The 22,900-nt window shown below is 50.8% G+C and overlaps 1 protein-coding gene across 2 annotated transcripts in view; it reads right to left on the bottom strand.

The window, feature by feature from the left end:
- Positions 1-22,214, bottom strand: part of FAM3D (FAM3 metabolism regulating signaling molecule D) — a 37,654-nt gene extending 15,440 nt beyond the window's left edge. Inside the window, exons 1-4 of one of the 2 annotated variants that reach the window (XM_002696989.6) lie at positions 21,996-22,214; positions 7,656-7,706; positions 5,105-5,212; positions 1,951-1,968 (exon numbers count right to left, since the gene is read on the bottom strand). In XM_002696989.6, coding sequence (XP_002697035.1) covers positions 1,951-1,968; positions 5,105-5,212; positions 7,656-7,668 — 139 coding nt within the window. In that variant the 5' untranslated portion in view covers positions 7,669-7,706; positions 21,996-22,214. Of the gene's footprint in view, positions 1-1,950; positions 1,969-5,104; positions 5,213-7,655; positions 7,707-9,777; positions 10,073-21,995 lie in introns of those variants that run through there. The other variant, XM_010817782.4, reaches the window with a different exon arrangement.
- Positions 22,215-22,900: the final 686 nt, after the last annotated feature.

The raw sequence follows: 22,900 nt of genomic DNA, 5'->3' as shown, positions 1-22,900 counted from the left end.
CCTAGAGGGGGGCTTCGTGGGAATCAGAAACTAGCGCCCCTCTGCCAAGGGGGGACACGGCCCCTAGTGCCAAGCTCAGCGAGCCGCTGGTGCCTCTGAGTAGGTGAAGGCACCCTTTCCTAGGAGTGAATGCCGCCCGCGCCAGGGCTCCCCTGGTGGAGTGGGTGGCCCTGACGATCTGAGTGGAATGCCCATCCTAGGCTCTCACCCCTCCACCCTGAGTTCCTGTACACCCGCCTGACAGGTGTAACCAGAGCTCCAACCGGGACATCATCACCAGAGAGTGAGGGCCGGGAGTGGAGATGCCCCCGAGGAGGTGTCCAGAAAGAGGGCCTGGCATGTGAACCGGATGTCCCTGCCCAGCCCTCTGGACAGAAGCTCCCACAAAACTGCTGGTGGAGGGTGAAGCTGGGAGGGGTCCTCTTCTCCTATGAGTGTTGGGGCCCCACCTCTGGCCACCTTCCCCCTCACAGGGAGCCCAGTTTACTTTAGAGTCCAGAGGGTCTCACCTTGCTGGACAGGTGGTTTCAGGCCTTGGGGACCACCCTGGAGTTGGCCCAGGGTCTGATCACCTGCGCTGAGTCTGACAAACCCCATGTCAACAGGCTAGCTTAGCAGGCTTTTCTCAAATTGATTTTCTGACCATCCAGGCTTCACAGTCAAACTACTGGATGTAGGGGAGGAGGCCCAGGGGTCTCAGCCACTGAAGGGCAGGTGATTTGCTGTGTGGGTTTGGGTTCTGGGGGCTTCCTAAGCTGTCCCACCCCTCTGGGAAGCCCAGCGCTATTGCTCGGGGCATGCAGCTGACCGCTGGAGGGGTGCGGTCAGGGGGAACCTGGGCCAGTTTCAGGAATCTGCTGTGTGACTTGCCATAAATCTCTCCCTTTCGCTTTGCCAACTATAAAATGAGGGGATTGGTTTAGATCAGGAATGGAGAGGGGGACCCGGAGGTGCTGTCTCTGGTTGAGGTGTGTTGAGAGGGTGGGCTCCGGACTACAAGGAGAGGTTGACTCCCACTCTGCCACTTAGAGCGATGTTGCCTTGGCCAGGAGATTTCACCTCTCTGAGCCTCAGTTTCCTCATCGGTAAATGGGGGTATGTACAGCACCTACCTAGGGTTGTGGTGAGGATTGGGGAAGGTGCCCATAAAGTTTGGAATGCAGTGCTGGCAAGTGGACACTCAGTCCCTGTTACTATCATCATCACCATAATTGTCCCCTCCTCCTATCTTCTCTGCACCTCTGGAGCTGGGTCACTGTGAAACGCTGTTCCGACACCCAGCCTTCCTGGGCTCCCACTGTTCTCTCCATTCCCATACTCGCGTACCTGACTCTGCAGGTTCTCTCCTGGAGTCCCAGCACTCCTGCCCCTAGGCCTTTGTACAGCATGGTACCTCCTGTGCAAGGAGCAGCTAAAAAGCCACCTCCTCCTTGAGGCCTTCCCAGACCCCATCCCAGTGGAAGGGGGTGGCCCTCCTGGAGCCCTGGGCACTTGCTCCCTCTCTCTCAGCACACACGGTTCTTCTACCCAAAGAGACAATCAGCACCCTCTTCTGATTGCTGCTGGGGCCCTTGTGGTGCCCAGCATGGCCCTGGTCCTCTGAATCAGGAGCCATAAGCCAATTCTGAGGTCATTGCAATGAGGATAATAAGCACAGCCTGCATCCTTGGAGCTTCCAGCCATGTAGGGGATGAGAGAGCGGAGGCAGGGTGGCTGCAGTCCATACTGTGGGCTGGGGGCACCGGGGAAGGGAGAGAGTTGAAGCCTCCCTAAGAGTCTGAATGGCTGAGAAGGGGCCACAGGGCTTGGGGGCTTCACAAGGCAACATCAGGCCAGGAGTGAGAGTTGGGCGGGCTCTGGGAACCCAGGTTTCTCTCAAAGCTTCAGGGCTGGGAGTAGACACCCTGGAACGCCTCACTCTAAGAGCATCAGGGCTGAGTTGACACTCACAGTTCTTGTGGGCTGAACCTGTTGGAGAGAAGACAGAATCTGGTGAGAAAGTGTTTTGAGCTTGCCCGCATAATGGAGGTGGGTCCTGGGTTGGGGTGGGGGAAGAAGGGAAATCAGAGTGGTGCTGGCCTGGCCAAGCACAGTCCCCCTCCCGTGGCACAGGGGTGAAATGAGCTGAAAGTCCTATTTTATCTGGGAGTCCTTCTGCACTTGCTGCTGCCACCTCTTCACACACACGCACACACACACACACACACACACACACACACACGCATGACTCTGTCACAGTTGAAAAGAAGCAAGCCTCTGTGGTGAGGCCCACTGGACTTGGAGCCTGATGGTGTGTGAGCAACTGTGTGGGAGTTTTCTCCTCTGGGGCTGAGCCTCTGCGCCTGCACAGTGGGTGTGGGGAAGGTCCAGTGAGAGGAGCCCCGAGGGCCTGGCTGGGTGCCTGGAACCCTGGCCTCTGGGAGGGTCAGGACTGTGCCGGAGCCCCAAGGGCCTGGCCGGGTGCCTGGAACCCTGGCCTCCGGGAGGGTCAGGACTGTGCTGGAGCCCTGAGGGCCTGGCTGGGTGCCTGGAACCCTGGCTTCCGGGAGGGACAGGACGGTGCCGCTGCCACTGTCGAGCTGCCTTGTGGGTCCCTTCCTGACTCCTGCAGCCCCGCCTGTCTGCACTGGGCTGCGCATCTCAGCTACACTGTGTGCAGGTTATTCCTGCGCTTCTGCATCAGCTCTCCCACTGGCCTGGTGCTAAGCCCTAGAGGACAGGGCTCCTAGTGGACAGAGAAACGTCAGTGCAGCGGGGGAGCTCTCCTTCTCTGGGGGACGCCCTCACTGACACTTTCTATTCGGTCCTCAGGAGGCTGCCCCCCACCCCTGCCTCCGAGGCCCAGGAGTATCCCATGCCCCGGCTGGGCCAGCCACAACAACATCATATCCCCCTGGATGCCGAGCCCTTCTCAGGTTTATATGTGGTCCCAGGGGACAGAGCTGAAGGGTGAGCAACTGGGAAGCTGGTGGCCAACATGCCTGTTGGGAGAGAAAGCTGCCCATGGAATGAGGTTAAACAGCAATGAGCGGAGCCCAGGGCACAGAGATTGACTCTGGGGCCTTTGTGGGAGCCCCTAGAGCCAGCCACACCTGAAATCCGACACCTTGGGCTTCCCAATGACCCAGGAAATGACATCCCACTTCGTTTAAACTACTTACAGTGGGGTTCATCACTCTCATCTGAAAGAACCCTGCCCAGTTTATCAGCCAAATCAGGAAATCTTTAATTGCCCAATTTCTGTGCCACAGACCCCTTTGGTGATCTGGAAAAGCCTATGAACTCCCCTACAAATAAATTTACTCCCACTTTTTTTGAGGCACTCAGTGTTTCTTACTCTACCAGGCGGCAAGTTATTAAATGTGTAAAATAAAATAGATTGGATTAAAAAGGAAACCAACCATATACCAAGATAATAACAGAAACAGTAGGAAATGTGGTGCTTCCGTATTAATGCATTAAATCACTGTATGTGTTTTGCAAGACTCCAGTCATGTTAATATACTTCCCTTTTTCTATATTCTATAATGAATTGTGTTTGTATCCCCCATTCAAACCCTGAGCTGGGGCCACATTCTGGGGTGCTCCTCATTCCAGGGTCTTGGGGGCCCAACACAGAGCAGTTGTGTGTTGAGCCTTGGGGGGATGTGTTGATTTTTCACACCCCGGGTGGCTCAGTTCTGAGAGGGAGACTACCTTGGGGGCTCCCTTCAAACACTCCCCTCCTACCCCAAGCTGGGGCTCTCTTCTCCACAACTCACTCCTGCTCTGAGCTGCCTGCACTGATCTGCACTGATCTCCTCCAAGGCCAGAAGCATGGCCAAGTCAGTCTCTGGTCTGTGAAAGTGGTGCCCAGGGCCCACGGACCTGGTGGCCACCACGTATCTATATCGATATAAACTGCTCTAAGCTGGTGTGGGGCATGCTGGACAAGGAGCAGACGGGGTAAGGGCCCGCTGAGATTTCACTGTGGGAAGCTGGTGGTAAGAGCAGGGTGCCTGTCCTCTCGCTGCTGTGAAGGCGTGAGCTGGCCAGGGCCACTAGAGGTTACTATGTTTGACTGCGTCAGTGGAGGTGATTCTTAGTCTTTAAGGAGGACAAATCCAGAGGTATAAATTTCCCTCCCTTTCTCTCCTTCCTTTGAAAGGATTTAGATCTGGGAGACCTGGGTTCCCAGTCCTGTTCTGATATCTACAAGGGACATTTCAGGAAGTTTCTTAACCTCTCAGAGCTTCTCTTTTTCTCAGACCACACATGAAATGACAACATGAGGTCCTGCTTGAGTCCACCCCACAGATATACTGTGAATCATTCCATGGGGCATTCATGCAGGTCCAGTGAGACCACACATGTAAAGCTGCTAGCAACCATCCTCCATCCATCATTCACCCATCCACCCACCCACCCATCCACCCGTCCATCCATCCATCCACCCATCCATCCATATTTCTTTCACTTATCAAATGTTTACTGAGCATCTGATCCAAGGTGTTAGAGAAATAGATAAACCCAGGACAAAATTCTGGCCTTCAGGAAGCTCACATTATATGAGCTGGAGATAGGTAATGATGAAGTAAACAAATAAACAGCACAATGATGGATAATAATGATGATCTGAAGGGGACAGGCTACATGAAAGACTCTACAGGAGGAGGAGCAGGCGCAGGTAGAGCTGGGGTGCTCAGGAAGATTTCTTTGAGGAGGAAACGTTTGAGCAGAGGCCCCAGGCTGAGAGGAGCCGCCACAGGGAGGTCTGAGCAAAGAGGAACCGCAAGTGTGGGTGGAATGCGCTCAGGGCCCGGGCAGTTTTCTCCCCCGCTCTGTCCCTCCCTTCTTCTCTTCTTCCCTCTGTCCTTCCTTCTTGGGTCATATTTCCAAAATGGTCCTTGATGCAGGTGCATGTTCTGACCAGGGCCTTGGAACACTTCTCTGTTCTCCGTGGGTTCTCAGCCTTCCTGACATTGGATTGGGGTGCGGTTTCCTTTTCCCTGACCCTGAATGTGTGGGGTCCCAAGGGCAGCCCTTTGCCATGTCTGGCCACCTCCTGGGTCACCCAGGGCTGGACTTGATCCTTGGCCCCTGGCCCCGGCTCTTGCCCACTCACCCATCCAGCGGGGCAGGCGGAAGGTTTTCATGTTGAAGTTGATATATTCTCGGATGAAGAGCCACGTGGTAGCCACGGCAAAAATAAGGGCCAGGTAGCGAAGCAGACCTGCAGAGCGAGGAGATACTGCCCTGAGACCACAACACTAGACCACATGGCAAGGCCTCACGGTAAGACTACACGTGGGTCCTTCCCAAATCCCCTCAGTGAGACCTCTTCCCAAGATCCCATGTTGGAGGGAGAGTCACAAGGATTAACATATTGATAGTCTATCTTTTTCCTGGATGCAAATTTGCTGGGGAATTTTGTGAGCACAGAACTCCACAGGGGTTAATTGGAAGAAAAAAAGAAAGCTAGGAGCCTTGGAAATGAACTTCACCAACTTCATATCTGAATGCACAGATGATAGGAAGAGTTAATCCTGTGTGTCAATCGTGGTTGAACCTTATTTTCTCTGAACGTCATGTGAAAATGGAGCAACTCCCCTATGCTGCAGGTCCAGAGCCTGCCCACACCATGGACCAGTCCCCGGCCTGCATGGCAAGACCATTGTGAATCCACGTGATGACCCAATGGGGGGTCATGCTGCAAAGTTACCTGGTGACACTCCCCAGGGTGGGGCCGCTGGGAGGGAGGCTTAGACACACACTTCCTGGGCTCCTCTTAGCCTTTTGGAGAGTGTCTCAGGGGGTGAGGTCTGGGAATTAGCACCCTGAGGGGAGGCCTGAGGACTCCGGCAGGAGAGTAGGAGGCAGGTGAGCCGAGGCTCAAGAGGCAGGAAGGCTCGGGGTGGCCACCCCCTACTGTGTGACCTCGAGCAGGGGCTCAGCACCTCTGAGCTGAAGCCCCTCAGTCACAGAGTGGACAGAGTAACGTGCCTGCTGCCGAGCCCATGGCTGGTGGGGAAAGATGTAGTAGTTGTCCCCACTAGGCGGCCTCTAGGGTGGCTTTGGGGGGTGGGGTTGGTCCCTTGTGTTTTCCATCAACTCCCCCCAAAAGCCGTCACAAGCAACGCGTGGCGCTCTGCAGGAGCGCACACCCGCCTGCCCAGCGTGGCCTCCCCGCCTCACAGCCAGGCTGCTCCCTGTCTTCTCTCCCGCACGCGTGAGCCGGGCCCGGAGCTCCCTGTCTGCTCCCTCTCCTCGTGATTCTGCCAGGGCTGCAGCAGGCCGCACCACGCCTCCCATCTCAAGGACTCTGGAGACCCCCATTCTGCCTTGAGAGTCAAATCTGACCTGCAGGCAAGTTCCCTTGCTCCGTGCCTGACCTCCCTCTCTGTCTGCGGCCACAGCGCTCTGAAGGTGCCGGGTCTCGTCTGACCTCTCTGTCTGCACCAGCCCTGCTCCTCAGCCCTGAATTCAGCTGTGGCTTTGTGCTGGCGAGGGAGAAGGCCCTCCGGATCCCATGGGTGGGGCTCAGGTGTGCGGGGTCCCTCGTCTTCGAGGGCCTCGGCTCGCATCATTCGGCACTCCTTTTGTGTGGGGTGCTAGGCGAGCGGCAGACACGCATTATCTCAGTCCCCTCTGTGCTGTATGCTACTGCTTATCCCTGCTGTCAGGTGGGGAAGCCGCACCTCAGAGATCTGGTCACTGGCTAGTAAGTGACAGGAGGTGGGACCTGAACCTGGGTAAGTAAGGTGCCTATAACACACGTGCTCTTCAGGGACCTACATTCAATATCCTTTAATAAACCACAATGGAAATGAATATGGAAAATAAGGTGTGTATATATGTATATAACTGTACCACTGTGCTGTACAGCAGAAATTAACACAAGGTTGTAGATCAACTGTACTTTAACAGGCTTCCCTGGTGGCCCAGACGGCAAAGAATCTGCCCGCAATACAGGAGACTGGGGTTCAATCCCCGGGTTGGGAAGATCCCCTGGAGAAGAGAATAGCAACCCATTCCAGTATTCTTGCCTGGAAAATCCCAAGGACAGAGGAGCCTGCCAGGCTACAGTTCATGGGGTTGCAAAGAGTTGGACACAACTGAGTGACTAACACACACTTCAATAAAAATAAGTAAAAGTTGTGCTCTGAACTTCCTCACTGGTGTTTGGAAATACAAATGAATTGTATCAGTTTTCTGTTTGGTGAATTCCTCAGTTCCCCTCTCTCTCTCTACACAGAGGGTACAGTCTGAGGGTGGAAGCTTGGAGCAAAGTCCTCTCCTGGTGCCCAGCCCTGTGGGGTCAGGAATCTAGAATAGTCCTCTACAAATGCTTTGTCTGTACAAACATTTACAAATGTTTTGTCTGTAATTTCCAGCCAGGGTGAAGTGTTTCCCAGAGCAGGTGAGTCTCCATGTTCCCAGCCAGGTGGGCCAGTTTCTGCAACCCTTAGCCTTGAGGCAGGAAGTCTCCTCTTTACACTCTTCCAGGCTCTCCCTGGATTGGTTTTTCCCTGGAATTCTGGCCTGACTAGCTGAGAACGGATGAAGCCAAGTAGGCTGTGAGTCCAGGATGGGCAGACACTGCTGACAGAAAAGCGATTCCCAAACCTGATTCAGACTCAACCTTGAACCCTGGAGTCCTCAGAGCCTGGCCTTACCTGACAGTCTCATCCTGTCGAGGTGAAGAGCGGCTGGGGGTCAGGGTCGGTCTGTGGAGAGAAGAAAATAAGATTGGAAACTGGTATCCAGGGTGTGAAAGTGAACGAGACTGAAGATGAGGGGTAGGTTCCTAAAACCCAGCGCGCCGTAGTCCTCTTGGTTTGGTGCCGTCTGTTTCCTCTCTGCCTTCACCTCTTCTTCGCTTTTGCCCCTGGAGTTTCATATTCAGTTCAATATGCCTTTTTTGGAATGCAGAGATTAGGATGCAGAGGAAGATGCAGTCTGCCAGCCATCATCCCTTGGAGGTTTGATTCATCCATGCATCTACCCATCCATTTGTCCGTCCATCCATCCATTTATACACTCATCCATCCTTCCAACCATCCATCCATCCATTTGTCCATCTGTCCATTCATTTGTACATCCATGCATCCTTTCATCCATCCATCATTCTGTCCCTCCAGCCAGCTGAGAGATATTGAGCTAGCCAGCTCCAGTGAAACCATTAGGAAGCAGAAGCTCAAGTGATCTTTGCTGATGGGCCCACATTATGAGTAACAGGGACTCACACAGCATACAGGTGAGTTTGCTCCGGATACCATATGTGCATCATCTTCTTTAATCCTCATACCCGCCCCGCCTCCCTTCCCCCACCCCCCCATGCCTCCACACTCCCGCTTTAGGGGTGAGTAAGCTAAGACTCTCCATTGTTAAGCCCAGAGCCGTTCAGTGTGCCAGGGTCAGGGGCAGAATCTCGATGCAGGTCTCAGCTGCCTCGTTCCCATGATGTCACCCTGTCAGTGCTGTCTCAGAGAGAGATGAAACTGAAGTTTCCTCCCTTCCTGAGTCCTGGGCAGGGGCAGGACTCGGTCCCACCTTGCCCCTCTGCTGCCCCAGCTACTGGTAGTTACCAGGGATTTGACAGTGCTGAGACCCCTCAGGAGGTGTCTGGAGATGAAGAAGAGGGGAGAGCAAGGCAGGTGGGAACTGTTCTGGGTCTTAGACCCCTCCAGCCATCTGGAGGGTCTCTGACTGCAGCGACTTGCTTCCACCACTCTTCCTGCCTCCTCCCCACCCTAGAATCCTCTTTATCCTAAGAATCCATTTCAACAGACTCTGTATCCAAAGCCCAGCAGCCAAGGATCCAGACAGGAGACAGAAGACCTGGACAGCACCTGGTACCGAGGTGGTCAGGTTGGGTCTGTCCTTGTTATTTCATCAATGGCAACAGCAAATGCAACCCATATTTCCTTTCGAGAATAATGAAAAATCCTCCCACGCACCCTGGCCCTCTACCCTTCTAAGACCTTCCAGGTGAGAAAGCTGAGCTATCACCTGGCCTCACCTGCAGGAATTTTGTAGGACTTTAAATTTCTGAAATTTGTATTACCAAGCTTTTCTTCTTTTAGATTAAAAAAAATATATATATATATATTTAAATTAAATAAATAAAATTTTGGCTGTGCTGGGTCTTTGCTATGGGGGCTTTTCTTTAGCTGTGGCGAGCGGGGGCTCGCAGTGCTCTGGCGTCTCGTTGCAGTGGCTTCTGTGGTTGATGAGCACGGGCTCTAGGGTGCACGGGCTTCAGCAGTTGCAGCTCTCAGGCTCTAGAGCACAGGTTCAGTAGCTGTGGCACAAGAGCTTAATTGCTTCGCAGCATGTGGGATCTTCCCAGACCAGGGACTGAACCCGTGTCTCCTGCCTTGGCAGGCGAATTCTTAACCATGGAGCCACCAGGGAAGCCCTACTGTACTCTTGAATGTTCTCAGAATATTTCCTACAGAAAGCAGCCCAGGCTCCTGGGTGAGGCTTAAAGGACATTCTGTCGGGTCCCCCGTGTGTGGAGGAGCCAAGAGACCTGGGGGCCGGACAAGATGGAAGGACAGCGACAGGGTCTGACAGATGAAGGGACAGACATGGATATTGATGGAGATAGAGACTAGAGAGACAAAAACAAGGACAAGAGGGAGAGGAACGTGGCAGAGATACAGGGACAGAAGGAGAGAAAGAAGACAGAGCAGAGAGACAGGATGAGAGAGACAGAGGGTAAGTCCTCATGACAGGCTTATGCCCAGCTTCAGAGGGAGCAAGTGAGACAGGCAGAGGGCAGGGGGCATGTACCTGGGCAGGGGGCTAGCCTCTCCCTCTGGTGCCCACGCCGAGCAGGGCTTTTCCGGCCTGACGTCCTTCCTGGCCAAGTCCCTGGTGACCCACTCAGCCCTTCAGAGCTCGCTGGGCGCCTGAGTCCCCAGGTGGCTCATTCTGCCAGCCAGCAGTGGCGGGGGGGTGGGAGGGTCTGGAGCTCAGGTCAGGCCTACTGAAGGTGGAGCAGGATGGGGAAAAGCTCCTGGGGCAGGTATGCAGGGTGAGGCAGGAATTCTCTCTGCAGCCTCCCAGACCTGGAACAGTTTCCTTCCTCTTTGTTTCTAGGATTACCTCAACCTGTTATTCAGGTTATGAAATTGTGAGGCAAAGGCACAGGAAGAAACATCCTGTTCCCCTGCCTACTAGCTTGAGTGGCCTAGGCACAGACTCAGTGGAGAGTGGAGGGTGGGAAGCAGGAGATGGGGGTGGGGAGGTCAGAAGTTAGAAGGCATGAGTTGCTAACAAACTGCTTCACTGCGAACTGAGCAGATTGCCCATAGTCTGCCTTCACCATCCACGAGCCTCTCTGTTTGTCGTGCCCTCTCCCCCGGACAGCTTTTGACTTCTGGCCTCAGGTCCAACCCTGTGTACTGGACCCCGGGCATGCTCTGCTTTTCCATGCCAGGCCTTGTCTTCTGCAGGCCTGGTAGGGTGCTGAGCACTCAGGAGGTGCTTGCTGAATATTTGAGGACTGATCGAATTGGACTTCTTGCATAGTCCTGGAAGGTTAGGATGATGAAACCACCAGGTTGAGAAGGAAGCTGAAGTTCAGAGAGGGCAAGTGACTTGTCTGAGACCACACAGCCAATTGTGGATTTTATTCCTAAAGCATTCTCTGAGGACTGGTTGGAAGCAGGCTGGAGGTGCACTAGGAATGGGGATGTGACTGTGAACAAGAGGCACTCTGGAGCATCCCTGGGCCTCTGGTATTGCTCGTCCCTCTGTCTGAACACTGTTGCTCCGCGTCTTTGCCTGGAACACTCCAATTCATCCTTCCAGTCTCAGTGTAGCAGCCACTTCCTCTGGGAAGTTACCCGTGACCCTCCAAGATCAAACACCTACCTGTGGTTTTGCGTGGGAGAATGTCCTTCACGGTACCCTAGCTTGTCTAAAGGGGCTGACCACTCAGAGCACTCTGATTCCTTGTGATTGGTTCAGGAGGGAGCATGTGACCCAAACAAGACCAATCAGAGTTTTTTCCTGAGGGGTCTCTGGGAACTCGGGAGAGGGAGGCCCTTTTCTCCTTGATGATGCTAAGCTTGATGTCTGTAATCCTGGGGTGGCTGGAGTCCCTTTGGTACCCCCTGCCAGTAGGTGCTGTAGACAAACCTCCCCAGAAGATGCAAATACAAGGGCCAGTGCCCGCAGTCTTGAAAGAATCAGGCAGCAAAAAACCTGTGAGGTCAGGAAGGAGGATGGATTTGGGATCAGACAGGCCTGGCTTTGTCACTTAGCACTTGTGTGTTCTGGGGCACATGGGTCTTAGCTTCCTCCTTATAAACTGCGGCCAATGCTATCTACCTGTCCTGAAAAATGTAGCCGGCAGGGAGACCACCTGCTTAGAAGGCGTCTGCTGCTCTGACAGCATCCACACCATTTCCTGCCTGTTGGCAGGTCCCATTTGCCCTGCGGCTTCCTGCAAGGGCACCCTCATGGCAGGATTCCTTTATGAATGTTTGCCGTTTCTGTGAAACCAGAATGGCATCACAGTATCTTTCTGTCTGGTTATTTGTGATATTTCTTAATGGCCCTACAGAAGCTGGGACAGCTTCCTGCTTCCTGTAGCCCTCTGTAAACAAGTGCCTTGAAGCTCAATCTTGACCTGTCACAGAGTCCTGATGGATGAAGAAAGGGTTACTTTCTTTCCAGACTGAGAGGGTTGAGGTAAGCACCCTGATGCAGAAATAAGTGGGTACTTCCTCTGATTAAATCTGGTCTATGGTTCCTGTTGATCTCAGGATAAAAGTTGAAGTATTTCACGTGGCTTATATGGCCTTGTATACAGCAAAAGGAGAAGAGGGCAGCAGAGGATGAGGTGGCTGGATGGCATCACCGACTCAATGGACATGAACTTGGGCAAATTCTGGGAGACAGTGAGGGACAGGGAGGCCTGGCAGGCCACTGTCCATCGGGTTGCAGAGAGTCGGACATGACTTAGCTCTGCGTCTCGCCTGGCGTGGCCGTTGGCCACAGGTCAATGCTCTGTGCTCTGTTTACCAGGTCATTGCTAAGGGGGTGTGAACTTGAGGCCAGAACGACAACAATGTGGCCTTGTATGATCTAAGCCCTGACGTGAGGGTGATCTTGCCAGCCTCATCACTGCTGTCTCTACTTCCATTCTGCTCTCACCCCCAGAACTGCCCTGAGTGACACGCTCTTCCCTTTCTGCTTTGCACACGTGATTTCTCTCTACCTGCCTTCCCTGTACGGCTCATGTCTTCAGGCCCTTACCTAGCAGCCCTCTGTTGTTGGAAAAACAAAACTCAGAAGCGATTTCCTAGCCCATCACAGGCATGCAGGCTCAGCCAACAGTCATTTCAGAATCAGCCCTGAGTTGCAGAGGAAAGGAACGCAGGGCTCTGTGAACAAGCTCTGCGTCTCGCCTGGCGTGGCCGTTGGCCACAGGTCAATGCTCTGTGCTCTGTTTACCAGGTCATTGCTAAGGGGGTGTGAACTTGAGGCCAGAAAAAGAACTCGGAGACATTGGGTGACAATTAGCACCAGCTGAAGCTCTATGTCTGCACCTTCAATGGCTTTAGTCCTTCAGACTTTTTAGCACCTCTTGGCAATCAGGTTTCCTCCCATCTGCCCAGACCGCACCTCAGATTACAGACACAGGGGGTGATCTGGCGGGTTTGCTTTCAGACCACTGCAGTCAAGTGAATATTGTGATAAAGCGAGTCACACGAACTTTTTTGTTCCCAAGTACATATGCTATGCTATGCTAAGTCGCTTCAGTCGTGTCCGACTCTGTGTGACCCCATAGACGGCAGCCACCAGGCTCCCCCGTCCCTGGGATTCTCCAGGCAAGAACACTGGAGTGGATTGCCATTCCCTTCTCCAATGCATGAAAGTGAAAAGTGAAAGTGAAGTTGCTCAGTCGTGTCCGACTCTTAGCGACCCCATGGACTGTAGCCTACCAGGCTTCTCCATCCATGGGATTTTCCAGGCAAGAGTACTGGAGTGGGGTGCCATTGCCTTCTCCGAAAGTACATATAAAAGTTGTATTTACACCATATTGTAGTTTATTATTAACAGAAGCAGAAGATATTAACAAGAGGAGGCAAGAATACCCAGAACTGTACAAAAAAGATCTTCACAACCCAGATAATCAGGGTGTGATCACCTACCTAAAGCCAGACATCCTGGAATTAGGAAGCATCACTCCGAACAAAGCTAGTGGAGGTGATGGAATTCCAGGTGAGCTATTTCAAATCCTGAAAGATGATGCTGTGAAAGTGCTGCACTCAATATGCCAACAAATGTGGAAAACTCAGCAGTGGCCACGGGACTGGAAAAGGTCAGTTTTCATTCCAATCCCAAAGAAAGGCAATGCCAACGAATGCTCAAACTACCGCACAACTGCACTCATCTCACACGTTAGTAAAGTAATGCTCAAAATTCTCCAAGCCAGGCTTCAATAGTACATGAACCGTGAACTTCCAGATGTTCAAGCTGGTTTTAGAAAAGGCAGAGGAACCAGAGATCAAATTGTGGACATCCTTTGGATCATCGATAAAGCAAGAGAGTTCCAGAAAAACATCTATTTCTGCTTTATTGACTATGCCAAAGCCTTCGACTGTGTGAATCACAATAAACTGTGGAAAATTCTGAAAGAGATGGGAATACCAGACCACCTGACTTGCCTCTTGAGAAATCTGTATGCAGGTCAGGAAGCAACAGTTAGAACTGGACATGGAACAACAGACTGGTTCCAAATCATGAAAGGAGTATGTCAAGACTGTATATTGTCACCCTGCTTATTTAACTTCTATGCAGAGTACATCATGAGAAATTCTGGGCTGGATGAAGCACAGCTGGAATCAAGATTGCTGGGAGAAATATCAATAACCTCAGATATGCAGATAGAAAGCGAAGAACTAAAGAGCCTCTTGATGAAAGTGAAAGAGGAGAGTGAAAAAGTTGGCTTAAAGCTCAACATTCAGAAAACGAAGATCATGGCATCCGGTCCCATCACTTCATGGCCAATAGATGGGGAAACAGTGGAAAGAGTGGCTGACTTTATTTTTTTGGGCTCCAAAATCACTGCAGATGATGACTGCAGCCATGAAATTAAAAGATGCTTGCTCCTTGGAAGAAAAGTTATGACCAACCTAGACAGCTTATTAAAAAGCAGAGACATTACTTTACCAACAAAGGTCCATCTAGTCAAAGCTATGGTTTTTCCAGTGGTCATGTATGGATGTGAGAGTTGGCAGTAGAGGGGCCCATTTCTGAGGTCAGGGCCCCTGAGTTTGTATGTCAGCTCCACACTGTGTGACCTCAGATAAATTGCTTAACTCCTCTGAGCCTGTTTCCTCATCTGTAAAATTGGAAAGAAGGCTAATAGACCCTAATTTGTAGGATTGTGAAGATGAAATAGAACAGGACATAAAGCACATGAAGATTAGCTTTTGTTTTAGAATAAATATAGCACAGCAGCAGTCACAGGGTAGATAATCAAAATGGTTGTTTTCTTACATCTTCCGAACTGCCTGGTGGACCTTGCCCATCCACCTTTAGACTCTTGGGGAAACAATGAAAACAGTGACAGACTTTATTTTTTGGGGGGCTCCAAAATCACTGCAGATGGAGACTACAGCCATGAAAATAAAAGATGCTTGCTCCTTGGAAGAAAAGTTATGACCAACCTAGACAGCATATTCAAAAGCAGCGACATTACTTTGCCAACAATTGTTCATCTAGTCAAATCTATGGTTTTTCCAGTAGTCATGTATGGATGTAAGAGTTGGACTATAAAGAAAGTTGAGCGCCAAAGTACTGATGCTTTTGAACTGTGGTGTTGGAGAAGAGTCTTGACAGTCTCTTGCTCCGCAAGGAGATTCAACCAGTTCATCCTAAAGGAAATCGGTCCTGAATATTTATTGGAAGGACTGATGTTGAAGCTGAAACTCCAATATTTTGGCCACCTGATGCGAAGAACTGACTCATTTGAAAAGACCCTGATGCTGGGAAAGATTGAAGGCGGGAGGAGAAGGGGACAACAGAGGATGAGATGGTTGGATGGCATCACCAACTCAATGAACATGAGTTTGGGTAAAGTCCAGGAGTCGGTGATGGACAGGGAGGCCTGGAGTGTTGCGGTCCATAGGGTTGCAAAGAATTAGACACGACTGAGCGACTAAACTGAACTGAACTGTAGTCTATTATGTGTGCAGTGGCATCATGTGTAAAAAAATAATGCATATATCCTAATTAAAAATATTCTTTGCTAAAAAATGCTATCATCTGAAATCTTTTTGTAATAGTGGCACCAAAGATCACTGATCACAGATCTCCACAATAAATACAATAATAGTACAAATGTTTGAAATATTGCAAGAATTAATGAATGTGACACATGAAGTGAACAAATGCTGTTTGAAAACCGGCACTGAGAGTTGTGCTTGACACAGGATTGCCGCAAACCTTTAGTTTGTAAAAAATGCAATATCTGCAAAGTGCAATAAAGCAAAGAATAATAAAATGAAGCATCTTTATATTGCTTAAATTCCGGACCCTCAGTTTCTACAAAGCAGGACAATCCCATTCAGACATACCAGGCAGAAGAAATGGCCCACACACAGCATACAAGCTTGTCTTGGCTGTCCTGTGCCCACAGCAGACATCAACAATCAATCACAGTCTTCACCTCAGTACCTTTTCAACCTAGCACTCTAGGCAGAAGCAATCTACTCCTACTCTTATCTTACAGGTTTCCCAAAGTAGAAAATAGCAGACCCTTGGTGTTGTAGGACATACTCCTCGTGTTCTCTCACAAGATCCTGTGACACCCCACCTGAGGGTTTCTCTTGGACCACCTTGGGGCAGGGTGAGAAAGTCAGGGAGTCTATGACCCTGGAACAGTCCTCGGGTAGTAGGGCTGAGACAGTGAGGGTAATATCCTAGCTTTCTCATGCCTAGACAGGTGACTGAATTACGTCCTCTGAAAATTCATAAGGAGTACTAACTGCTTGCAGTACCTCAGAATATGGCCTTATTTGGAAATGAGTTGCTGGTCAGTAGGGTGGGCCCCAAGCTACCATGACTGCCATCCTTCTACAAAGGGGCTATTTGGACACAGAGACACACACACACAGAGGGTGTCACAGGAAGTAGGAGCCACCCTGCCACAGACCACGGAACTACCAGAAGTTAGTAGGGAGGCTCCCTCCTTCCCCTTAGCACCTTCTGAGGGAGCAAGGCCTGCTGACACCTTCACCTCAGGCTTCCAGCCCAGGACGGGAGACAACGCATTCCTGTGGCATAAGCCGCTCAGCCTGTGTACTTGGTTATGCAGCCTGCCTGAGGGGACTGGCACAGGGGGTCGGCCCTGAGGTGTGCCCACTCTGTTGCCCAGACCCTGCTGGGACACCGGGGCTCGGTCACCCACAGCATCCTGTTGCATACAACAGCACCCTCTATGCCCCCCGCCCCCAGTACCGCCTGGTGTCACGTTCCACATAAGCTACATTCCCTAGGGTCTACCGCGGAGGAAACCGACTCAAAACAGCATGAAACTGACCTGCCTTCCCTCCCCTTGGGTTTTCCAGTCCTGGGCTCCCCGGCTTCCCACAGTCCCACCCTTCTCCCCACTTCTGACCAAGTGGTCTCTCCAAGAACTTGCCTGGCCTGTGGGTGGCATGCGGAGGGTCTCTGCTTCTCCTTCTGGCCTGCTAGGCCTCCCCACCTGCTTGGGAAACCCCCTCACCTTCATGTGACCACTGCCTGGGGGTGACACCCTGTGTGATCCCAGCCCCAGGACGGGGAGCCCCCACCCAGCCACCACCTCCTCTTCCCAGGAGACATGACATTTCTTCTTCATAATCCCAGTCTCCAGGGATTCTCCTCCTGGCACCTCTATTAGGAGACATTGACCAGACTGTTTTCTGGGTGATCTCTTGAGCAAGACTTGTTTGAGCTAATAATAAAAATAATACTTATAAATAAAATAATACAAATAGCTACCATTTACTGAGTGCTTAGGAGAAGGCAATGGCACCCCACTCCAGTACTCTTGCCTGGAAAATCCCATGGTTGGAGGAGCCTGGAAGGCTGCAGTCCATGGAGTAGCTGAGGGTCGGACACGACTGAATGACTTCACTTTCACTTTTCACTTTCATGCATTGGAGAAGGGAATGGCAACCCACTCCAGTGTTCTTGCCTGGAGAATCCCAGGGATGAGGGAGCCTGGTGGGCTGCCCTCTATGGGGTCGCACAGAGTCAGACACGACTGAAGTGACTTAGCAGCATCAGCAGCAGCAGCATTGAGTGCTTAGCATGCACGTGGAATCAGGGGGAGAATTTTCCACACCTATCTTACCAAATCCCCATAGCAACCCTAGGAGTTGGATACACTAGTGTCTCCACCTCTTACAGGAGGAAGTTGAGGCTTGAGGAAGGTGAGGTGTGGCTGCAGAGCTGAGATTCACACCCTTGGCAGCAAATAGCAGAGGGTGAAAATGCCAGGCATAGCAACCCAAGACTGATCTGCACTCACTGCGTTCCAACATGGAAGGGCAATGGGTGAGAGGGAGTTTGAGTGTGTAGGAATAAGACCTGATGCGTGAAAAAGTAGGTGTCCGAATTCAAACGATGAGCATTCTCTGGGATAGATCACATCTTGGGTCACAAATCAAGCCTTGAGAAAGTTAAGAAAACTGAAATCATATCAACCATCTTTTCCTACCACAAAGGATGGTTCTACATACTAAGTACAGTAAGTCAAACAGAGAAAGAAAAACATCATACGATATCATTCAGATGTGGACTCTAATTTAAAAAAAGAAGAAACTAGCAAACTTATAGCTACCAAAGGGAAAACACTTCTGGGGAGGGGGTGGGTAGATAAATCAGGAGCCTGGAATGAACATACACACACCACTATATGTAAGATAGTAACCAACAGGGACCTACTATACAGCACAGGGAAAAGTGAAAGTGAAGTCGCTCAGTTGTGTCCGACTCTTTGCGACCCCATGGACTGTAGCCCACCAGGCTCCTCCCTCCATGGGATTACTGGGTTGCCATTTCCTTCTCCAGGGGATCTTCCCGATCCAGGGATCAAACCCAGGTCTCCCGCGTTGCAGGCAGACACTTAACCTCTGAGCCACCAGGGAAGAGTTTAGCACAGGGAACTCTACTCAATATTCTGTGATAACTTATGTGAGAAAAGAATCTACACAAGAATGAACACATGTATACATATAACTGAATCATGCTGCTGTACACCTGAACTTAATGCAACGTGGTAAATCATGGTAATCCAGTAACATTAAAATTTTAAAAAAGTTTTCTTCTAAAAATAAAAAAGACTAAGGTAGAGAGACTTGAAGAGAATGCAAAAGCAGAGACACGGAGGCTGAAAGTGACAGACACATGTGAGCTCACTGGTGTTCACCTGCACACGCACACACACGCATGCACACAAACACACCCCCCATCAGTCAGGGTGTCGCTGAGTCCCGGAGGATGATGCATGTGACCCCACCCAGACCCGGTCCCCTCTACCCTGAGTTTCCAGTCGCCCCTCAAGGCTGTCGTGAACGCTGGACTGTGGTGGCTCAGGCCTGCGTGAAGTCATCACAGTAACCAGAGGCAGCCTCTCATTCTCTAAATGGTCCTTCTTGTAAACTCCCGGTATTTATAGGCAATTATTGATCGTGTCACCAATACAGAGGGAGATAAACAGCCAATAAATCCATAGGCAATAAGGCTGGTGGCTGGAACAATTTGTTCCAGTGACATTTATTTCAGAGGGAAATAAACCCATTACTTCCATTATGTCCTGTTTTCCTGTTTTCATGTTATTTATTGGTTTTAACAGTCTTCTCCAGCTCTGGCCAATGGTAGGGTTGCTGGGCCACGCAGCTGGAGATGCAGGAAGATGTGAGGAGATGCAGACGGGTATGTTTGCCACTATGTGAGGAGATGCTGCGGAGAATGAAGCCGCATGGAGGAAAGGATCCAAGATAGAGACAGAGCCCTGGGGATGTCATCTGAGCCCTAGATCAAGCCTTGCTTGAAATCAGAGTTATGTCTGGACTTTTCCATTACGTGAGCCAGTATAGGTCCTTTGTGGGGGTGGTTTGAATTCGTTTTTGTCACTTGTACCTGTAAGAGCATTACCTGACACAAAGATTTTCCCATTTCAAACAACAGCCACATTTATGAGCAAGACTCAAATTCCCATCTGACCCCATCCCTCCTGAGGCTTGAATGCCTCAGCCCCTGCAGAGGCATAACAAATCAGGCCAACACTTGGCTTTTCCTCTGTGTTCTCCTGATGGCTTTCCTACCAGAAGCCAGATTATTCCTGACATTTTCACAGAACGTTCCTCTAACACACAACCCACCACGTGTTCAGAATGACCCGAGTCCCTGGTGCTGTGCCTGCTCGCACCTCTCTCTCGCCCTCCTGTTGACTCCTGGCTCCCAACTCCGGGCCTCTGGTCCTGCAGTTTTCTCCGTCAGGGCTGCCCCCACCTCTCTTGGGGGGCCTGTGCTTTGTGGAGTGCTGCCTCTTTTGTGGGGTGTCCCTGCTGTGGCCTGCGTGGCTCTCTCCTCAGGGTGTGTGTGTGAGGACGGACGTGGGCACAGGGCAGCAGAGTGCATGGTCCCTGGAGCTGGACGGCCCAGGTGGAAAGCCTCTCTTTACTGTTCAAGCCCTGCCACCTTGACCAGGTCACCTCACCTCCTTATTCCTCAGCGCTTCATCTGTAAAATGGAGATGAGACCTACCATGATATGCTATTATATTGAAATGAGATAATAATCCATCTAAAGCCCTTTGCACCATTCCAGGCACACAATGAATTCTTGATACGAGTTGCCTAGGATGATCACTATTGCTAATATTGACCACGTAGAACCTGTACATATCTCTCTCATACTGTTCCCCTTCTCCTTACCCTCAGTCATCCATCTACTATTTAATCTGATAGACTATGAGCTCCTGAGATAACATCTAATCATTTCTAAATGCCTAGCACTGCACAGAGCATCTGGCATGAGGCAGTGCTCGGCTCTGACACAGTTCCATCCTGTATTCTGCAGCTACTAGGGGCAGGCATCCCGCCAGGCTCCTCTGTCCATGGAATTCTGCAGGCAGGAATACTGGAGTGGGTAGCCATTCCCTTCTCCAGGGAATCTTCCTGAACCAGGAATCAACCCCAGGTCTCCTGCATTGCAGGCGGACTCTTCACCATCTGAGCCACCAGGGAAGCCCCAATAGCCACATTATATAGTCTTTTTCCAAAGTCATACCAGTCAAACTGCCAAGGAAGTTATGAGTGTCCTCGTTTTTCTGAGATAAGGAGGCTCAGACAGGCGAGGCTCCTCTGAGAAGGAGCAGCTGCCCAGCCCAAGGACGTGCTGGCAATTCACGGCTTCAAGTGCCCCCCACCCTGGGAAAGGCCCGTTGGCTCTGCAGACTTTCCAGTTCCTACTGGAATGGAGGAGCTGTGCCTGTGTGTACACACGGAGTGGAGCTCAGGAAGAGATATGCAAACAAAGACAGCAAACGCAGTGGCAGCTGCTTATCCTGGGTGAGACTGGCACGTCTGATATCGGCTGGCCTGGCATGACTTTAGGCAGGCAGGGGCCAGCCTGTATGGGGGTTGGCAGATGCACTGAAGCAGACAGATGGACAGACTGGAGCAACCCTGGGAAAACACTCCTCACAGCTGTGCTCAGCCTGGGTATGAGCACCTCACTGACCTCACCCCTCACCACCAGCTCCTGCCCTCTCCTTTACCCACTCCACCCTCCTTCTCTTAGATCCCACAGGGTGCCAAACACTCCCCTCCCCTCCACTCCTACCCTGAAAGCACTGGTTTGCACATTTCATCTCAGAGAAGTCTGCTCTGACTTCTGAGCTATCTCCTGCATGGCACATGTCAAACCTGTGTTACAATGATTATCCATGCAAGTTCTGTCTGACTTTCTGGCTAGAACCATATGCCTTTTGCTGTCATGTCTGGTTAGTCATTACATCCTTGTACCTGACATGCAGAAGGTGCTCAATTAATGCCTGTTGAGGGACGCATCTGGATGGATACTCCTGCACCATCTCTCTTCCAGCCATGGACTCAGGATGCACCATTGAGGCTGCAGAGTGGGGGCGGGGAGCACAAATTTTGTAGCCGCAATGCCCTAGAGAGCAGTTTAATCTCTCAGTGCCTTGGTTCCTCATCTGAAAAGTGGGAGTAGTACTGATGCCTTCCTCAGAGAGGTGATATGAAGAGTAGAAGTGTTGTTACCTAGACAGTACTTAGCACAGAGCCTGCTTTAGTGATTATCATTATTATCTCTAGACAATGAGAACTACAGGGAAAAACAGGGGAGATCCAGAAACGATCACTCCCATTTAACAGATGAGAAAATTGAGGCTTAGTGAAAGGAAGGGACTAGGTTGACATTACACAGCTAGAAAATCTCTCAAGACCATATACTTTGTTGCACCTTTTCAAGTAATTATCTTCAGAGAAAAATGAAAGGTGGGGCAAAGAACAACACTCTTTCCTTCTTCACTCATTCTTAAAGTATCTGTGTGGCTCCGAGTTGATGGTCAGACATATCTTCTGAAGGAACAGATGAGTGCATGCATGAATAAACATCAAGGGGTCCCTGTGGTTAAGGAACAAGAGCCCTGGCTTGCATGTCCCCTACCTCCTTGTGCCCAGATGTAACTAACCAATCATGGCATACCTTTGCACTGCGCCTGAGTCTAACTTCAGAATCCTCATCACAGTCCACTATCCATGCCTCAGACTTGGTCCCTCAGATGAAATCTGCTACCTTCCTGAGTCTGATCTCAGAAGTCTCTGCTTGTGCAGTTTCCTTCTTCCTCCCCTTTCAGGCCTCTCACTCAGGCTCTTTTACTCCTCATTTTCTACCTACCCTGCTTCCATGCTTCTTTCTCTCAGTAATGCGGACCCAGAAGTACAGCTCTTTACATTTTGGTGGAAACATACCTGAGGGCTCGCGGCTCCCTCTTCCCTGCTTCAGTGCAGAAGGTGAGATGCCTGGCTGGAGCCTTGGGTCCCTGACTCTGCCAACCACCGCCTTGGATCAGCCTGAAGGAGTTGGGGTCTCTGTGGGGGGTCCTCTAGATGCGGGCAGCCCAGAGGGAGGGCAGAGTGACTCAGAGGCAACTTGGGTGGCCAGCTCCTCCTGGCCCTGCCCAGGCTCTGCCCTCTTTTGAAGAGGCCTGCCATAAATGTTCCCTGCCCTGTTAAACAATCTCACCAGGAAAGAGGAAGTTAATCTCAGGGCTCAATAGGAAGAAAAGAGTCTAAAGTCTGGTCTGGTTGAGGAGCCACCTAGAGTACTGGCTTGGCTGGGTTGTCGCTGTGAGTATCTATTCCACGGAGATTTGGGTGGTGATTTTGGCAATTTAATCAGGAATGAAATACTGCAATTGTGGCCTGAAAAAGTGAGACAAAACACAAAAAGACAATTTCTAACAAACAAAAGTTCAGGACCAGATGGCTTCACAAGAGAATTCTATTAAACATTTAGAGATGAGGTAACACCCATCCTTCTCAAACTCTTTCAAAAAATTGCAGAAGGAAGGAAGGAAAACTCCCAAACTCATTCCGTGAGGCCACCATCACCCTGATGCCAAAACCAGACAAAGATATCACAAAAAAAGAAAATTACAGGCCAATATCACTGATGCACATAGATGCAAAAAATCGTCAACAAAATACTAGCAAATTGAATCCAGCAATACATGAATCATACACCATGATCAACTGGGATTTATCCCAGGCATGCAAGGATTCTTCAATATACACAAACCAATCAATGTGATACGCCATATTAACAAACTGAAGAATAAAAAACATATGATCATCTCAATAGATGCAGGAAAAGT

Source organism: Bos taurus, chromosome 22, assembly GCF_002263795.3.
Source record: "Bos taurus isolate L1 Dominette 01449 registration number 42190680 breed Hereford chromosome 22, ARS-UCD2.0, whole genome shotgun sequence".
Lineage (NCBI taxonomy): Eukaryota > Metazoa > Chordata > Mammalia > Artiodactyla > Bovidae > Bos > Bos taurus.
The sequence above is the reverse complement of the archived record's forward strand: the minus strand, read 5'-3'. Positions and strand labels throughout refer to the sequence as shown.